A 19702-nucleotide genomic window follows, 5' to 3' on the forward strand; every position below is an offset into this window, starting at 1 on the left:
CTTCCAGTGCAATAATCTGTGTTCCTTAAACATTCCCCATTGCTCCCAATTTATTTGCTGTGGTGATGTCCATGGAGTCCCTGAGGAAGGCTCCATTAAAATGTCATTATTGTGTGGCAGCATAGCTTTCTACATAAGCATGGATGCATTCCCCAGATATTCCAGTTAAAGAGTTGGAGGATGGATGGCAGCTTCCATCCATTCCATGGGATCATAGAATAGTAGCATTGGAAGGGGCCTACAAGGCCATCGAGTCCAACCCCCTGCTCAGTGCAGGAATCTAAGTCAGAGCATCCCTGGCAGATGGCTGTCCAGCCTCGTCTTGAACTCCTCCAGTGTGGGAGAGCCCACTGTCTCCCTAGGTAATTGGTTCCATTGTCGTATTGCTCTAACAGTCAGGATGTTTTTCCGGATGTTCAGCCAGAATCGGGCTCCAGTAACTTGAGCCCATTATTCCATGTCCTGCACTCTGGGATGATCGAGAAGACATCCTGGCCTTCCTCTCGGTGACAAACTTTCAGATACTTGAAGAGCGCTATCCTATCTCCTCTCAATCTTCTCCTCTCAAGGCTAAGCATGCCCAGTTCTTTCAGTCTCTCTTCATAGGGCTTTGTTTCCAGTCCCCTGATCATCTTTGTTGCCCTCCTCCGAACCCTCTCCAGCTTGTCTGCATCCTTCTTAAAATGTGGTGCCCAGAACTGGACACAGTACTCCAGATGAGATCACAACAATTGCAAGATCCTTCTCGCTTGTAGCGTTGTTGAGCCACGTATCCCCCATCTTGTAACTGTGCATTTGGTTTCTTTTTCCTAGGTGCAGAACTTGGCATTGATCCCAGTTAAATGTCATTCTGTTGTTTTCTGCCCAGCGCTCCAGTCTATCCAGATCACTTTGAATTTTGTTTCTGTCTTCCAAGGTGATAGCTATCCCGCCCAATTTTGTGTCATCTGCAGATTTGATCAGCATTCCCTGCAAGTCCTCATCCAAGTCATTAATAAAAAAGTTGAAGAGCACTGGGCCCAGGACTGAGCCCTGCGATACCCCGCTCATTACCTCTCCCCAGTTTGAGAAGGTACCATTGATAAGCACTCTTTGAGGCCAATTCTGTAGCCAATTGTGGATCCACCTGATAGTTCTTTCATCATTTGATCTTTCATCATCATAGTTCTTTCATTTGAGCTAGTTTGCTCATCAGGATATCATGGGCACTTTGTTGAAAGCTTTGCTGAAGTCAAGGTATATTATGTCTACAGCATTCCCACAGTCCACAAGGAAGGTTACTTGATCAAAAAATGAGATCAGTTTCGTCTGGCAGGATTTGTTCTTGACAAATCCATGTTGGCTTCAAGTAATCACTGCATTGTTTTCCAGGTGCTTACAGATGGATTCCTTTATCATCTGCTCCAGAATTTTCCCAGGGATTGATGTCAGACCGACTGGTCTGTAGTTCCCAGGTTCCTCCTTTTTACCCTTTTTGAAGATAGGGACAACATTAGCCTTCCTCCAGTAATCTGGCACTTCACCCATCCTCCATGATTTCTCAAAGAGAATAGACTGAGAGTTCTTCTCCCAGTTCCTATATTACTCTAGGGTGCAGTTCATCTGGCCCTGGAGATTTGAACTCATTCAAAGTAATTAGGTGTTCCTTGACCATATCCCTATTGATCTCAAGCTGCAGTCCTGCCCCTTCAGCCTGTACTTTGCCGTTGCCAGGGTGCTCATAGACCCTCTTTTGGGAGAAGACTGAGCCAGAGTAGGAATTGAGCACCTCTGCCTTTTCTTTGTCATCTGTTATCATTTTGCCATTCTTATTGAATAGCTGAACCACCATTTCTTTCCTCTGTCTTTTACTGGGCATGTAGCTGAAGAAAGCCTTTTTGTTGCTTTTAGCATCCCTCGCTAACCTCAGCTCGTTCTCAGCTTCTAGCATTCCTGACACCATCCCTGCAATTCTGTGCTAACTGCGTGTACTCTTCCTTTGTTGCTTGGCCTTCTTTCCACTTCCTATATGTGTCCTTTTTTGTTTTCAGGTCATCTCTAAGCTTTTTGTGAAGCCACATTGGCGTCTTCTGTTGTCTTCCACCTTTTCTTCTTGTTGGAATGGTTTGTAATTGTGCCTTGAGAATTTCCTTTTTTAAAAACTCCCACCCATCTTGGACTCCTTTTCTCGTTAGCGTCGCTTGCCATGGGACCTTACTGATCATTGTTCTGAGTTGATTAAAAGCAGCTTCCCTAAAATCCAGGGTACATGTTTGACTACACTTGGCTTCCCTTAGAACCAAGAACTCAAGTGCAACATGGTCGCTTTCCCCAGAGTTCCTGTAACTGCTATTTTATCCACTAAGTCATCTCTGTTGGTTAGGATCAAGTCAAGGATAGCCAATCCTCTAGTTCCTTCCCCTGCTTTCTGTAGGAGAAAGTTATCCGCCACACAAGTCAGGAATTTTCTGGAGGGGCCATGTTTTGCAGAATTTGTCTCCCAACAAATATCGGGGAAATTGAAGTCCCCAATTCAATTTGATCTACAAATCACAATTTGTGATTACATCTCAAATCACTACATCACAATTCCTTGAAACATTGGCTATTTGCTTTTCAAAAGTTTCGTCCTTGTCTTCTCCTTGATTGGGTGGCCGGTAGTAGACTCGTACCACCAGGTTCCTTTTATTCTTTGCTCCATTTATGTTGATCCAGATGCTTTCGATGGGGCTACCAAGCTCATCCTCCTGTATTTCTGTGCAGAGATACTGTATGTATTATTCACATATAGTGCAACCCCTCCTCCCTTTCTGTTCCTCCTGTTCTTTTTGAACAAGTTACATCCTTCAATTGCTGTATTCCAGTCATGAGAGTCATCCCACCAAGTCTCAGTTACACCTATCAAGTCATAATTTCCCTCCTGTATTAAGAGTTCAAGTTCGTTCTGTTTGTTTCCCATATTCTGGGCATTACTATATAGACATCGAAGACCATGTACTTCATAGTGTGGCTTTCTTCCTACATGTTTGTGAAGACTACTACTGGGCGCTATTACGGCTGTTCTCTCCATTGCAGTATATGAGCCTTCATCCGTTGTTACCCCCAACTTTACGTCTCCCTTCCCCGTAGGATTGAGTTTAAAGCCCTCCTGATGACGTTCTTCATGCTGTGGCCAAACACATTCTTCCCATCCTTTGTGAGGTGCAACCCGTCCCTTGCCAACAGTCCATTTTTCAGGAAGTATAGCCCGTGTTCCCAGAATCCAAATCTCTCAAGCTGGCACCACCTTCGTAGCCAGTCATTCACCTGGAGTATTTTTCTTTCCCTTTCTATCCCTCTTCTAACTACTGGAAGGATGGATGAGAAAACTATCTGGGCCCCAAAGTTCTTGAATTTCCTTCCCAACGCTTCAAAGTCTGACATGATTTCTTCGTAGCTCCACTTGGCGGTATCATTTGTTCCCACATGGATGAGAAGAAAGGGATACCTGCCAGTGGGCTTTATGAGTGCAGGCAACCTTTCAGTCACATCTCCAATCCATCCTCCCAGGAGACAACATTCCTGGCGAGTCCACAGGTCTCCGCGACATACTTGGGTTTCTATCCTGCGTAGCAAGGAGTCTCCCACTACTGCTACTCTTCTTGTTGTTGTAGGCCTGGGTTTCATCACCTCCGCTTGACTGACCTTCTGGCTCTTGCTCACTCTCATGCAGGTTCCCCTGTAATTCTTCCTCTGCAGGCTGTCCTCCAGTCTCATCCCCAAGTACCTGGAATCAGCTCCATATCTCCACTGCTTCCACTGGTGCAGAGTGGCTTCTAGTTCTTCTTCTCCTAACTGTCACCCTTTTCCAAGGAGTATCCTCCACTGCATTTTTCCTAACCTCAGCATTTCCCACTTCTGTCTCAGCAAACATTGCACAGACCTTGCAGGTCACCACCACTGGAGAGTCTTGTCCTTCCATAGCCTCTTTTCCCTTTTTGTGTCTAGCTTTCTGATTGTTCTAGACTAGCCTGTGCCTGGTCCTCTACTCACTGGACGTTAAAAACAGAGTCCCACTGGTATGGAAGTGTGTGTTACAAGAAAATAATGTTAAAAAATTAAATTAAAAAAAATTAAATTAAAAAAAATGTCAGGGGCCTCCCCCTTGACCTCCCCTGGCCAACTCTGTTTACTCCCCCTGGTTGCTTGCTCTGGTCGCTCACTCTATGGGAGCTTGCTTGCTTCTGTAGTCCGTAGATCAGCTGAAGCAGCTTCCTCTGCTCTGCTCTGCTCTGCTCTGCTCAGCTGGGAGGCGGGAAACAGACTGTTCTGTTCATAGTCTGCATATATTCTTGTCCTTTCCTATGGCTCCTATTCCCTGTCTTCGTACCTGTTATTAATGGCACATTTCTTGCCCTGTGTCATAGAATCATAGAATAGTAGGGTTGGAAGGGGCCCACAAGGCCATCGAGTCCAACCCCTTGCTCAGTGCAGGAATCCAGGTCAGAGCATCCCTGACAGATGGCTGTCCAGCCTCATCTTGAATGCCTCCAGTGTGGGAGAGCCCACTACCTCCCTAGGTAATTGGTTCCATTGTCGTATTGCTCTAACAGGAAGTTTTTCCTGATGTTCAGCCGGAATCTGGCTTCCTGTAACTTGAGCCCATTATTCCGTGTCCTGCACTCTGGGATGATCGAGAATACATCCTGGCCTTCCTCTCTGTGACAACCTTTCAAGGACTTGAAGAGCACTATCATATCTCCCCTCAGTCTTCTCTTCTCAAGGCTAAATATGCCCAGTTCTTTCAGTCTCTCTTCATAGGGCTGTTTCCAGTCCCCTGATCATCTTTGTTGCCCTCCTCTGAACTAACTCCAGTTTGTCTGCATCCTTCTTAAAATGTGGTGCCCAGAACTGGACACAGTACTCCAGATGAGGCCTAACCAGTGCTGAGTAGAGGGGAACTAGTACTTCCCGGGATTTGGAAGCTATGCTTCTATTAATGCAGTCCAAAACAGCATTTGCCTTTTTTGCAGCCACATCACATTGTTGGCTCATTTTCAGCTTGTGATTGACAACAATTCCAAGATCCTTCTCGCTTGTAGTGTTGTTGAGCCACGTATCCCCCATCTTGTAACTGTGCATTTGGTTTCTTTTTCCTAGGTGCAGATCTTGGCATTGATCCCTATTAAATGTCATTCTGTTGTTTTCTGCCCAGCACTCCAGTCTATCCAGATCACTTTGAATTTTGTTTCTGTCTTCCAGAGTATTATCTATCCCACCCTATTTTGTGTCATCTGCAAATTTGATCAGCATTCCCTGCACCTCTTCCTCCAAGTCATTAATAAAAACGTTGAAGAGCACTGTGTCAAGGGCTCCTTGGAGGTCTCTCTCAGTCTAAACCAGTAGCCAAGTCCAGACACAGACAAAGGAATTCCTTTCAAAGCTTTATTCTTCTTTTACAACTTAACAACTATACCGATTTCAACTAGATCTGAGCAGCACAGTACCTATGCCCTAAGTTGGAACAGTTGGTCCCCGTTTGAAAGGGAATTACTGGCAGACCCCTGAACTTAAGGACTTGGGAGAGTCCCTCCCCTTTACCCTTGGAGCCTCTGGGCGCAGCCGTTGTTTGCGCGCCAACCTGGCACTTCGCCTCCTTTCCGCGCCCTCCATCTGGCGCAGCTCTCTGCGTCTGCATCGCGCATCCACCAAGTCTGCTATCTGTGCTTGGTCACTCCCTGGACTGCTTTCTAAGCTAGGAATGCTGGTGGGAGGAATCTCCGTCAGCTGTGGGCCCTGGGAAAGAGGAGCGCGCTCCTCTCCCAGGAGCGACTGCTCTTCCTCAGAATCAGAACTACTCTGGGATTCTATGGGCTCAGTGTCCACCCTGACACACTGGGTCCAGGACTGAGCCCTGTGGTACCCCACTTGTTACCTCTCCCCAGTTTGAGAAGATCTCCTCAAGTCTTTGACGTAATAACTCTGAAGTCTTCTAGAATATGGAAATCTGAACAGATGTATTTGAACACATAGAATCATAAAATTGGGAGGGACCTCAAAGTCTAGTCCAGCCCCCTGCTGATGCAGGAAATCAGCTGTTAATGTAGAGCTGTTATTCTGAGTGCAGCAGGATTTGGGAGATACAGTTAACATTCTCTTCTCACTGTCTTCTTCCCCAGGTACTTGCTGAAAATTTCGGAGCTCTTTGAGAAACTCAGGGTAACTTAATTTTATTTTTTAAAAGATTTATACTCTGCCTTTTCCAAAAAATAGTCCATGGTGGCTAACATAACTATTACAAACATTGAAAATTAAATTGCAAAACCTAAATAGCATCATGCAGCAATATCAAAACATAATCTATAAAAGCAGAAGAATACAAAACAATGGCTAAATTGGCACCTCATGTCAGCCATATAAAAGTGTATCAGATGTTTTTCTACAAAGAACCTTCTTTGCCATTCGCCAAAATATCATAAGGAAGTAAGGCTACCCTCAGGAGGGAGTTCTGGAGCCTTGACCTCACAGTAGATCTGGGAAGGCCTGGGGAAAACCCAGGAAAACTTTTTTTCTGGGGATTGTTTTTTTTAATCCTCCCTATAAAATTCCCAGCATAGTTTTTTTCTTTCATTCCTTATTAAAATTACTGATCTAAAGTATATTTTACTGATAGACATTTATGTTCAGTTTCCCAACATGTGAGTAGAATCACCATTGTGCATTTTTGACAGCAAACGTGCATTCTTGACAGTTTGGATTTTGTTCTATAGAGTCCTGTGTTTGGAGGCTTGTTCAGGTTAGATGCTGTTGCAGTCAATTAATATAGTCCTAATCTAAAAACCCACATGTGAAAAAAACCACTATCCAGCTACTGTCACCAGATGTGCCTGAACAGCATGGGGGTTATGTTTCCTTTTTTGGAATTAACTTTGAGGCTTGGATCTATAGAAGTCACTGCCACAATTTTTAATAAAGTTGTCTATTAGACCTCACCACTAGGGAATGCAGCCTCAGCTATTAAACTTCTTAACTGCTGCCACTAGAATAAACCATTTCTACATAAAAGAAATTCAGTAGCCTGGTTCCTATGGGATTGACACTACCACTAAAGAGAACTTTTCAGAATGAACAAAAGATCAGATGTTCATTAATGGACATTATTTACAGAAGTGAATAAAATGTCACTCTTCAAATAATACTTTGAGATTGCTCAAAGGTTCTTAAATATGATTCCTTACCATTCCTAAACCGAGTATTTCTTGGCTAAATAAAATCTCAATAGCTTTTCCTTCAGATCAGATTTCCCTAAGCTCCATCCCACAAACAGGAACAGGTTTAGGAGTTTCCTAAACTTCCTTACAAACAGGAGCAGGCGCTGTACACCAGTTTTCCTCTGCCTCCAGGTCTTCCTGCTACTTCTGGCTTCTAGGATGAGATGTTTCAGATAGATACTACTTGCTGATGTTCCCTCAGGTCAGACATTAAATAGGAACCTAAATATGTTACGTATGTCTTGGTTTGCTCGTAAAATTATCATGTTTGGTACATTAAATTTTAAAGTATAGTATATTCAGACAGTAATTACAAATTTACTAACCGAGTTTACTTTTAAAAGTTTTAAATATAAAGATAATTTTATGAGCAAGCCAAGTTATATATAAAATAACTTTAAGGACAGAAAGGCTGTTTTATGTTCCCAAAGCAGCCTTCCCAACCTGGTGCCCCCCAGATGTTTTGGACTATAGTGCCCAGCATTCCTGACCATGGAATGGTCATGCTGCCTGAGGCTGATAGGAGCTGAAGTCTAAAATATCTGGAGGGCATGAGGTCAGAGAAGGCTGTCTTAAAGCAACAAAGTGACTTCAGATCTGTAAAGAGCGCTAAAAAAATAAGTATTGCTTATTTGTTTATTTTCCCCAAAATTTCTGTTTTTTCCAGAAAAAACTGGAAAAAAAACAGTTTTTTTCCATGACCTCAAAATTTCTGGAAATTTTACATCTCTACTTCAGAGAGTGCCTTCTCCTTAGTTACAGCCCAGATGGACTTCAGGGATGGTTGGAACACCCAGGAGGGCTTCGATCTTTAATCAGCAGGCAGGTTCATATGGTAGAAGGTGTTCTTTCAGGTGTTTGCACTAAACAGTCATAAGCTTTAAAGGTCATTGCCAGCACTTTGAATTGGGCCTGGAAACAAATTGGAAACCAGTGTAGCTCTTTCAACAAGGGAGTTTCATGCTTCTGATAAGCAGTCTCAGTTTTTTTAAATATAATTTTTATTGTATTATACAAAATCCAAAACTATATAACAATTCCTTCTCTCCCCTCCCACCCCTAGATCAAGTTACAGAATACAAAGTCCCTCAGGATGCATATTTAACTTTAAAAATGAAATAATATATAATATCCAAGCCTGGAAAATAGGGTCATTTACAATAACCATAATGATTTATACCTTGCTGGTACCATCTGGCCATATTCCAATACATTAGTGTATTCAATAAATGGTAACCGAATAGCGCAGAAGAATCATATTTTCATTGGCCTCTCATGACCTGTAATTTATATGACATTTTTCCTCCATTATTGCTGTCTTCCACACCACTGCATTCCAGTCATTCAAATCTGTAAATTTAAAGTCCTTCCAATGTGATGCTATTACTTTTCTGGCAGCAAATAAAAGATGAGAAATTAGGTCCTTCTGCTTCAAATTCACTTCCAACAAATATATTCAGTAGAGCCAATTCCAAGTCCATATCATAGAATCATAGGGTTGGAAGGGGCCTACAAGACCATCAAGTCCAGCCCCCTGCAGGAAGCCTGATTCCCAGGCGGTCTCCCATCCAAGTACTAAACAGGGCTGACCCTGCTTAGCTTCCGAGATCAGACAGGATCAGTATGTACTTCTACTTTTACAGTCTGGGTGATCTCATTAAGAACTGCAGTCCAAACTTTTTGAGTCTCAGCACTTTCCCACCACATGTGCTGGTAGGTGCCAAACACTTGGCATTCCTTCCAGCACATGGGGGAGGAACCAGACTTAATGTATGCCAATTTTCTAGGAGTCAAATACCAGCCATGCAATAACTTCAACAATGTTTCCCTAGTGTTGGCTGATGTAGATTTATATGGTGGTCTCACCCATGTGTTGACCCAAACAGCGTCATCAATCGAGATGTCTAGATTCTACTCCCACCAGCTCTTAAGACCATTACTCTTGCTCTCATCAGAGAACAAAAGTATCTTAAATATGGTGGACACCATTCCCCCTAACACTACCCTTATAATTATCCATTAATTTCTCAAAATTAGTTAGGTGTTGAACAGCCTGGTCCTTTACATCCTTGTTGGATAGGAAAGGATGCAGTCATTGCCCCAGGAGCCATGTAACTTCAGGGTTAGCTACTTGCTGCTTAATTTCTGTAATCGAAAGAGGGATTTTACTTTGATTAAAGTCTTCCAACTTATACAACCCCCTATCCTGCCATTCTTTAAAACCACATGTGTCTGCCACTTTCAAAAGACCCTGGATGGAACCGAAGGGGCAACAAAAGTGAAACCCCTGGGGCCAAATCAAGCAGTCCCAATTAACAATATTTCTACTGCATTTTGGACCAGTTGAGGTTTTTGGACACATTTCAAAGGCAATCACATATCAAGTGAACTATAGTGGTCCAGATGCAGCGTAACTAAGGCATATGTGTCTGTAGCTGGCATACCAGCCTAAGCTGGGCGAAGGCACACTTGGAAACAGCTGTCACCTAAGCATCTACTGTCAGAGCTGGGTCTAAGAATGCCCCCCAAATATGAGCCTTTGTGCTTAAGGTGAGTGCAACCCACTCCAACACTTGTGGAATCTTTATTCCTAGATTAGCAACCCTACTGAACAGGACCCCACCAATGTGCATGCCTTCTAGTGTTCCCCTCACTATGAAATACATCTTGCTATGATTCTCAAGTGCACAGTAAGCATTTCTGCATATCCAGTTCCCCACTCCAAACTTACCCTCAATTCTAGGTGATGTTGCTAATGTACAAACTTTATTTGAATTCCTGACCTCTATTGGATGGCTATCCTTTTTTTTAAAGACTTTTTGGATTATTGGGGACAAGTTGCTGATGAAAACACTCCTGCATTTGCAAAAACGCTAGTGTGAGGTGCAATGTGGCCTTGCTGCTGCTGTGCCATAAACTTCAGTCTACCTGAGCACTTCTGTTTTTTGTCTGGATTAAGAGTCAGTTTGTTAGCCTATATCCATTCCATAATGGCTCCTGGGCACTGGTTCAGAACCTCAACAGCTCCCCTGGATTGAGATGTAAAGGAGAGAGATGATATGTCATCCACATATAGTGCCAGTGTGGTGTAGTGGCTAGAGTGTTGGGCTGGGAGACGGGGGATTTGGGTTCTAGTTCCCCCTTGGCCATGGAAGCTCACTGGGTGACTTTGGGCCAGTCACAGACTCAGCCCAACCTACCTCACAGGGTGGTTGTGAGAATAAAATGGAGAGGAGGAGAATTATGTACACTGCCTTGGGTTCCTTAAGGAGGAAAAAAGGTAGAACATAAATGTAATAATTAATTAATTAATTAATTAATTAGGGATACTACACTCCAAATCCCTGGATGGCCTCTCCCAGTGGTTTCATGTAGATGTTAAACAATATGGGGGACAAGATGGATCCTGAGGGGCTCTACAGGCCAACCAAGGTTTCAAACAGAAGTCCACCAGCACCACCTTCTAGAATCAATCCTTCAGGAAGGACCAGAACCACTGAAACGCCATGCCTTTAAGTCTCTTTCTGGCCGGGTGAACCAGAAGGATACTTATCTTACCTTTGTTGAGTCCAAGGCAGGTAATCCTTTTTCTTTTTGAAGATGCTACAGTCAGCATATGCTAAATTTTAAAATAATGTAGGTCCTTATAATGAGTAATTCTGTCATCTTCTCCATAGAAAGTAGAGAATCGTGTTTCTTCTGATGAAGATTTGAAACTATCAGAGTTACTAAGATACTATATGCTCAATATAGAAGCCGCAAAGGTGAGTCCTCTCTGAACGTTTTCTTTGATACTTGCCTTATCAGAACAGTCTGTCTGAACTGTGGCTTCAGTAAAGAATACGTAGCAGTGTATTAATACGTAATCTTGTATCTGAAGGTCAAAAAGGTATCAAGATGACGGGAGACATTTCTCATTGCCGATGGGATTCATCTTTGGTCACTGAGGCTCAGAACTGACTGTTCCTATACCCATTGCCATGCCTGGAATTAAGATATGGAGTGACCTTAAGCACTCTTACCCATCTCCCTCTGGTGAAAAGCCTGCAAACAGTCTTCAGACATAACAGTTATTATGTAAAAATTGGCATGGTGTAGTATCTAAACTAGCAGACTTGGGCTGGACTTCAAATCCACAGTCAGCTATGAAGCTCACAAAGGTCTGCCATTATCTCTCAGCCTAACCTACCTCATAGGGAACTTGTGAGGATAATCATCTTAGAACTGTGTTGTTTGTTGATGCCTGGACACTATCTAACTGTGAGTCCTGCCCAGACCTGGGTACCTGTTTTTTCTCCCACCCAGCAAGGCCCTGACTGACTCCACCTACAAAGACAACTGCTGCTGCTGAAGGTGCTTAGAGATAATCTGGCTTAGAATAGTGAGAGCAGCGGCCAGTACATCCAGGAGCAGGGGGAGACTTTGCTTGCTACATCTAGCACCTGCTCCTGATACCACCTGATGAGAGACAAACTGGGAGGAACAGTTTCCTCCCAAACTGGGAGGAACAGCAGATAAAGCCCTGCTTTATCTGCTGGCTGTGATGAAGCAGTGAGGTGGTGAACAGTGAAATGGAATATGGTCTTTAGACTGCACTCCAGTCATGGTCACCCCTGAGGAAGTGCAGGCAGGGAAGTGACTTGGTTTGAAGTCCATATCACCAGTACCTGCAGAAGAGGGAAGTCCTGCATGCGTTGCATTGTTTACCTCACTTTTAAATCATGTATTGTTTTAAGTACCCTAGTTCTTCCATAAAATCTCTACCTTCCTACCCAAGATTGTTTCTGTAGTGGGAACTTCTGGTGATACTGATTTTAATGTCTTGTCCGTTACATTTATATCCTGCCTTTCTTCCATCATGGAACTCAGGTGGTATACATGCGGTTCCCAAGCTGTCCCATCCCCCATCCAGACTCAACAGACCGAGACCTGCTTAGCTTCAGCAAAATGGCTGCATCGTGTGTCTTCAGAGCATGCCTTTGGCAATTCACCTCTTATTAGTACTTGGTGCCTAGTAATGGCACAGGGGGTGGGGGCTTTGTCAAGAGGTTAACAAAGAATAGGAATGGTGAAATGCTAACACACAAAGCTTATAGTGAGTGATGATAGTAGACTGGCAGTTTCTGGCACTCCCCTAATATTATACCAGTGCTATAAACTAATTGATGGATGAGGGTAAAATATCTTTTCCAATACACAATGTTCTTGTATATTCATACCTATCTGTACACTGCCACTTCCATCACTGATGGTGCTCCCTCTCTAATCATGGCAGTGCAGTGTTGTGCATTCTATCCCCCACCCTCCCCTGCATCCATGCTGGAGGGGCCCCTTCCTTGCTTATAATATGGAATCTTAACCTTCCCAGAGCTTTAGGTCAGTCTATATATATAAGATGGGGTATGGTTTCTGGATTACATCATTCTCTATCCCTGAGATCAGTAACTTTTCTTCTGTAACTTAATCCGTTCAGGATCTCTTGTACAGACGTACGCGGGCCCTTGTGGACTATGAAAATTCAAATAAAGCTCTGGATAAAGCTAGGTTGAAAAGCAAAGATGTCAAATTGGCGGAAGCACATCAGCAAGAATGTTGTCGACGATTTGAAAAACTTTCTGAATCTGCAAAGCAAGGTAAAGGTATACTGTGAGTTCTTTGTGGGTAATGCTGTGTGGTGTAATTACATACCTGAAGTGAGTTTGTCAGTCTACAGTTTAGATTTGTTGCCTAGTACAAAGATTTATCTCTGGCTAGTGATATGCAGTCTAGCAGAGGCACCAGGGGTGGGGTGGGGTGTGGGTGGGCATTGCTGTTACATTGTAGCTGCATTCCCTAGTCATGGTAGGAATAGATTAAATTGGTCCTAGCAGTATCTGTTTTCTGCTTCAACTTCTAGGAACAATGTCCAAATTACAGGAGTGGCAAAAGGCATCTGGCTCTTTTAGTTACTATTTGTTAGGAGGCTACAGGGGCATAACTTGACTAAAACTGGGAGGGGGGAATCATGGGGTAGGCCTTGTAAATTTCATTATGGCCTCTCTGCATCCTCCCCTGCTTTCTGGACACTGAGAAGGAGTTAAAAATAAAACCCAACCATCCTGTATTGCTACCTTGCCCAGTATGTTCCACATGTACATGCCCTGCCAGCATTTGAAGAATTAATTCAAGAAATTAAATTGGATTGTCTGTTGGAGCAAATGGAGCATCTGATTCCCCTGCCTGCCCCCCCAGGATATATTTACCATTTGTATGCGTCTTTATTCAGTAGTGTTGCTTGCTCCCCACTTCCCTGAATGGTGTAAAGTTTCAGGGCAGCACTTCCCTATGTTTGGTTTCCTTTGGAGGAAGAGATTACTGGAGGCTTACAGCTTTTTCCCAATATTTGGGTTATTATAAAAATACAGACAGAGCACAGATTATGCTTCTACAAGCAGCAGGTCTCCAAGGGGGCACCCCAAAATGTTTTTCATACTTTTTTGATACACGAACACATACACACACGCGCACACACACACGCACACAGAGGGAGAGGTGTGCATATAGAGGGAGGAGGCACACGTGGACATGGAGAGAGAGAGAGAGAGAGAGAGAGGTGCGGGCAACTCAAAGAGGTGGGGATAAAGACACACACGTGCGGGGAGAGTGAGAAAGAGACACACACGCACAGACACACACAGGCTTGTGCTCAATTTTTTGCATTTGGGATTCAAAACTAATCATCCTCTAAATGTTATCCTCTTAAAATAATTTTAGTTTATACAAAACCAAGTGGAATGAGGGACCCCTCAAGATTACATGTCCAGATCATTTCTGTCTTCTCTCAATGGCAGAACTGAACAACTTCAAACAGAAGCGAATAGCAGCATTTCGTAAAAATCTAATTGAAATGACTGAACTCGAGATCAAGCATGCAAAGGTATTGGTTCTAATGGGAGACTTACAGTTGGAGCTTACCCAAATCATAAAAACTTTTCGAAACCGCATCAGCCTTCACCATCCTGGTGTCTTCCAGATGTTTTGGACTACAACTCCAGAATTGCTGTTGGGAGCTGAAGTCAGAAACGTCAGGAGGCATCAGGTTGGGGACAACTGATCTACAGGCACATAGTTCAGATGCTTGTTCTTTTCGGTTAGCAAATGAGATGTTTGCAGAATAAATTTCATCCAAGTGGAAACTGGATAAACTTTACAGAAATTGCTAATAACAAAATAGATTGATCTAAACCCCAGCAAAGACATGATCATTTTATGGTGTCAAGTAAAACTTTCACATTTTCCTAAATAAGCCCTTAAATCTGCTGCTTTTTTGACATGGTAGAAATCTTCAAACAAAGATAAAGAAAACTGTTTGTAATGAAATCCCACATAAATCAGTGCTATTTAAATTATGAATAAGTCCTGTTCCATTGTTTTCCTCTGGATTGAGTTGTTCATGTCTGACTTGGCCCTGGCCTTTTAAGGAAATTCTGATTGAGACTTCAGTATGACTAAGAAAGGTCAGCTATGAAATGACATGGTGCTTTGTTTAGTAGAAAAATACCAGCTCCAATAATTAAGCTTGAAAGATAAGGTACAACATACACACACACCTGAGAGCTCCCCTTGTCTAGTCATGTCCATTGTTGTTTTATGTGGGAGGATCTACTTGTAGATCAGAGGCAAGCAACTTGTGACCCTCCAGATGGCCTACAACTCTCCTGACCTCTCATAATTGGCTATGATGGCTAGAGCTGGTGAGCTTTGTAGGCCAAAACCTCTGGAGAGCCACAAATTGCCCACCTGTATTGTAGATAGTGTGTAGGGTTTATGTATGTAGCTATCAAACTGACTTCAGAATCTCCTGTAACAGATAAATGCATTGAATAGGAACGTTTGAAACCCCATTACTGTTCTCCAGTTAGGTTTGGTGGCTGGCTGTCTCTCCTGCAAAACTGACTACCTCCTTTACCTTCCAGAATAATGTTTCTCTTGTGCGAAGCTGCATTGACTTGTTAAAGAACAACTGAAGGCGACTTAATCTGATTGAGGGGGTGGGGGGAAAGGCACTCGACAGTTGCACTGGACAGCCATGTAAGTGTTCATTTCTAGCTTGGTTTCCTTAAATTACCTTGTTTGGCTGAAAACTAAAATCAGGCTGACACTAATGATACAAAATATCAAATATAAATATTGTACTACATATAGATTTGCTTGAATTGTGATTAATATTGTATGAATTCCTCCAGATGAGCAAACAATATATGTATTGATAACTGGTAAATTGCTGTTGTAGCAGAAACTGGCTTCTGAGAAAATTGCTTAGCGTTGAAAAGGAGCGTGTGTAGTGGAAAAATTGAAAATTACAGTCGGTCATGGTGTCTGTTGTAGATATACCATAACACAGACATTTCAGCCTATTTTGCAAATGACTACAGCAAATGTTCTTGCACTTTTATAAGGAAATACATTCCATTTCATAGACTTATATTGCATTATATTTTGGATTCTATATCTGCATGCTGTTGGACAATACAGAATAAAAGATGTCTAACCACTAGAATGTTTTTGATATAGTTGTTTTATATAGTATTGAATTAGAGTCCTTCTCATCCTTCCCTACAAGTGTCATGGAAGATAGATGGCTATTACCACCTTACATATGGAAACAAACAGTATTAACTAGACAACTTGGTGCTCTCCAGTTGTGTTGAACTATGACTTCCAGAAGGCCCAGCCAGCATGGCCTTATGAGAGTTATAGTCGAAAACATTTGGGGGCACCAGATTGCTCATCCCTGGGAACAGTATGCTCTATATACACTAGCTGGGAACTATAGGGTCACAACTAAGATAGATTTGGGTTGGAGACACTGCATTGGCATATTGCCAGGAATATGTTGGTGAAACCCAGAGATGGAGTGGGCGCTCAATTCAGTCCGGGAATGTAGCAGAACCTTGCCTGCCTGCACCCCAAGCCCTGCTCACCAAGCCTCCGCCTGCCCCCTGCTTGCGCTCAGCAAATAGCCTGCACTCATCCCGGCAGCCTCGTCCAGCTTTGTGGTTGCAATTTTTTGAGAAATCAAATGGCGGTCGCAAAAATGCACACATTTCTGCATGTGCAAAAATGCACATTTTGCAAATGTGCATATTCACCTATGCAAAAATACACATTTTTGTGAAGCCACATATTTACATAGGCCCAAAAATGTGTGTTTTTTGCAAAAACACACATTTCACATGCAAATATGCACATTTGCAAAAGGCACATTTACGCACATACGAAAATATCTAATTTTTGTGATCACCGTTTTATTTCTCAAAAAAAGGGTGACTACAGAGCTCGGCAAGGCTACTGGGGTGAGCGTGGGCTGCTTGGCAAGTGTGGGAGAGGCTCGAAGGCGGTCCAGGGACTGTCAAGCGGGGACAGTGGCTCAGCGGGCTTCTGGTGAACCCAGACAGGGGTGGGTTCACACATCCCTAGACTGACACCCCCTTGTTGGCAGGCTGCCCAAGAGACACTTCATCCCAATATTTCGAGATATGTATGGTCATTTTAAGAAGTTACCTACTCGGGTCGAAAATCAGCAATATGGTTTAATCAACCACACTAACATTGAGTACCTTACGATTAGAATAAGACACAGTAATCAGAGTGTAGCCATGAATACACCCCAGGCAAAGAGTCACATATCACCTCAGTATTGCATAGTTAGTGATAAGAATGGTGGTCGGGTGGAGGTCTTCAGGCTAAGTACAGCAGACCTGAGGATGTCCTGGCCTGATTAGATTTGGATAAAAGGTCTCCAATATGTCAAAAGATGTATTCTTCAGTAGTCATTTAATCCTGGGGCATGGGTCCTTTTGTCCAAATACTATAAAACCCAGGGCTCAAATGCCTGTTGTTCCTGGCAGGGTCTGGGCACCACACCTGGCCTCCCCGTGTCCCCATACATTTCTGGTGCATGGCAAGGTCAGTGTTCCTGGCTCTCGCTCCCTTGACTGAAGTCACTCTCAGGCCACAGAACCTAGGGCCAGAGAGTCTCATCAGTTCTTTCCCCCAGAACACCTGCTTCAGGGCCCTGTTTTTGCTGAAGGAGCAACCCAGCAGCCTTTTTCATAGCAACTGCAGGAGTTTCCCTGCTCCCCAGCTCTATCTTAAGAATGATCCAATGAGATTCCTGGATAGGTATCTGTCAGTTCTTCTTTGTGGTCTCTGTGCATCACACATATGGGCTCTGCATCAGTGCGGAGCCTCGATTCAGGAAAGTTCTATAGCTGAGGAGTTTTGGCGGGAACCCTTCCCCCGCTGTTTCAGTGCACATGAACCTAGCAGGTTCCTGCTTATTCCCTCAGGTCTCTTTCAACTGCTGTTGTGGTAGCCTCATGAGGGAACTTCAGCTGCGTTCAGTTCATTCTCAAAGTACTTCAGAAGCTGAGGTTTTATTCTCTCTTCTTTCTATCAGCGTTTTCTATCTTTACACTTCTGTGCTTTTATTTATATTTGTTTTTTGCGATATTGCAATCACCCTCATCAGTGGATGGTCCTTAGGGCGCCATTTAGAAAGTGTGTCCGTTGTGGGGGAAGTTACCGCCAACCTGCAGGTGTTCCCTTTGCCTCTTTCGCCTCAGAGAAGGGCAAATTGTGGAGGCTTATCCACATTGCCCAGCTTTTCCCAAGCAGGTGAGGTGGTATTGCTCTGACTGGCTGAAAGCCACTCTTTGGAAATGAGCGTTGGAAGCAGTGGAGGAGCCAAAGGGTATGGTGGAGAAGCCAACCTCCTCGCCAAGGGATTTACCTGCTGTGCAGGAACCTGATCCAGTATTGGGGACGTCTTCCAGAACCTAAAAAGAAGAAAAAGACTTCTTAGAAGTCAGATGACTTTACTTGGGATCAAATGCGTCCTTTGGGTTTCACCACTCTCCCCAATCCTACTTCGATATCTTGGGATCGACAGCAACCTCCAGTACCGGTCACATCTCCCATTGCTCCACTAATGCCTCAGGATCGAATGCTGTCACCTGTACCAATGACCGTACCTCCCGTTCTATCAATGTTATTCTCGCCAATTCATTCAGTGACTCCAGCTCCTGTAGCAGATCCCATTCTGATCACATTGACATTGGAGGGTGAGATCCGGGATCCATCCCTATTAATCCACACGCTCTGCCACCTTGTCCTTACCGCCCACAAGGGTACAAAACATTCCAAGATCAATGTCCAGGGTCTTCAGATTCACTCTGCTCGGTTGCATCCTTCAACAGAGGTCATCCTCCTAGTTTTTACAAGCAAAGCCGTGATCAAGATTGGTCCAGATCACCATTCTCTGAGTGGAACAAGCGCTCGGCTTTGGATTCCCGATATAGAAGACCCCATGATTGGGTTGAAGACCATGATGCTCCTTATGATGCCTACTACTATCCCCGCCATCATGACCCTCCCTACTGGGAAGCAAGTTGATACAGTCGGCACCCATCGGTTACAGTATCAAGACTACTGGATTGCTAAGGTGTTTTTCATGCACCCTCTCCAATTGCAACTCCTGTTTTGCAGCAGCAACAAACAACTCAGTTGCAGGCTGTTTTGTCTTATTGAACAACTGCCAGCCATGCTACAGCCCCCGCCACAAATTAACATTGGTGATGTCTCATCGCTCCACCACAAGGAAGGTGATAAACAAGCTCTACCACAGGCTCCACCGGGGGAGTCCCCACTTTCTGGTATAAGAGGCTATCAATCTGACATCACATCTTCCTGCCTTTTGTCAATTTTTTCACCTGATGCCATTAACAGGTTGAATGATGCTATCTCGCCATCAGAGGACCCTGGACAATTTTCTAATCAGGTTCTGAGAATGGCACAATCCCTGGGCTTGGAAACCCAGCAAGTGACCCCCACAGTGCAGCATCCATTTTTCAACCTGGTGAATGCAGAGCTATCCTGGCCTGTGGCCATACCTCTTCTTCCTGTGTTGGAAGAGAATATTAAACAGTCCTGGAAGGCCCCCTCCACTATGCCTTCAATGTCTAAGTGTTTAGAGAGAATGTATCGCTTGCAGGAAGCTAATGCTGAATACCTGTGTAAACACCCTGCCCTGAACTCAGTGGTTGTTGAGGCCGCTCAGGGGAAGTCTTGGAAGGCACATTCTTCTCCAACTGATAAAGAAACCTTGACCTACTTGGGAGGAGATTATATTATTTGGTAGTAATGGACCTAAAACTCTAATTATCGGGCAGCTATGTCTGGGTAACAGCCACTTCTTTGGGACAAAGCTAGCTGCCTTTTTGAACATCTTCTGGATGACAAGAAGGAACTGGCCTGCCTCTTCCAATCTGAGGCAATGAAGTTGTCAAGACAGCAAATAAATATATCTCACCATCAAGTCGACCGTGACTCAGAAGTACTCCTTGGTTCCATTGCCCTGCGTCACCATGCCTGGTTGAGGTTGGCTGGCCTCCCCCAGGAAACTAGAGCCCGCATCGAGGATCTACCCTTTG

General features: G+C 43.8%; 1 protein-coding gene across 7 annotated transcripts in view; it reads left to right on the forward strand.

Annotated features, from left to right (window-relative positions):
* SNX5 (sorting nexin 5) overlaps nt 1-15768 on the forward strand; it is a 73633-nt gene extending 57865 nt beyond the window's left edge. For 6 of the 7 annotated variants that reach the window (XM_084854803.1, XM_084854798.1, XM_084854801.1 and 3 more), the window contains 5 exons: nt 6138-6177; nt 10907-10993; nt 12703-12862; nt 14060-14145; nt 15185-15768. In XM_084854803.1, coding sequence (XP_084710929.1) covers nt 6138-6177; nt 10907-10993; nt 12703-12862; nt 14060-14145; nt 15185-15235 — 424 coding nt within the window. In that variant the 3' untranslated portion in view covers nt 15236-15768. Of the gene's footprint in view, nt 1-6137; nt 6178-10906; nt 10994-12702; nt 12863-13982; nt 14146-15184 lie in introns of all 7 variants that reach the window. The other variant, XR_014790812.1, reaches the window with a different exon arrangement.
* The last annotated feature ends 3934 nt before the right edge of the window (nt 15769-19702 follow it).

The sequence above is a fragment of the Heloderma suspectum genome, chromosome 4 (genome assembly GCF_057233095.1).
Source record: "Heloderma suspectum isolate Gila_16-S chromosome 4, 16-S_ref, whole genome shotgun sequence".
Lineage (NCBI taxonomy): Eukaryota > Metazoa > Chordata > Lepidosauria > Squamata > Helodermatidae > Heloderma > Heloderma suspectum.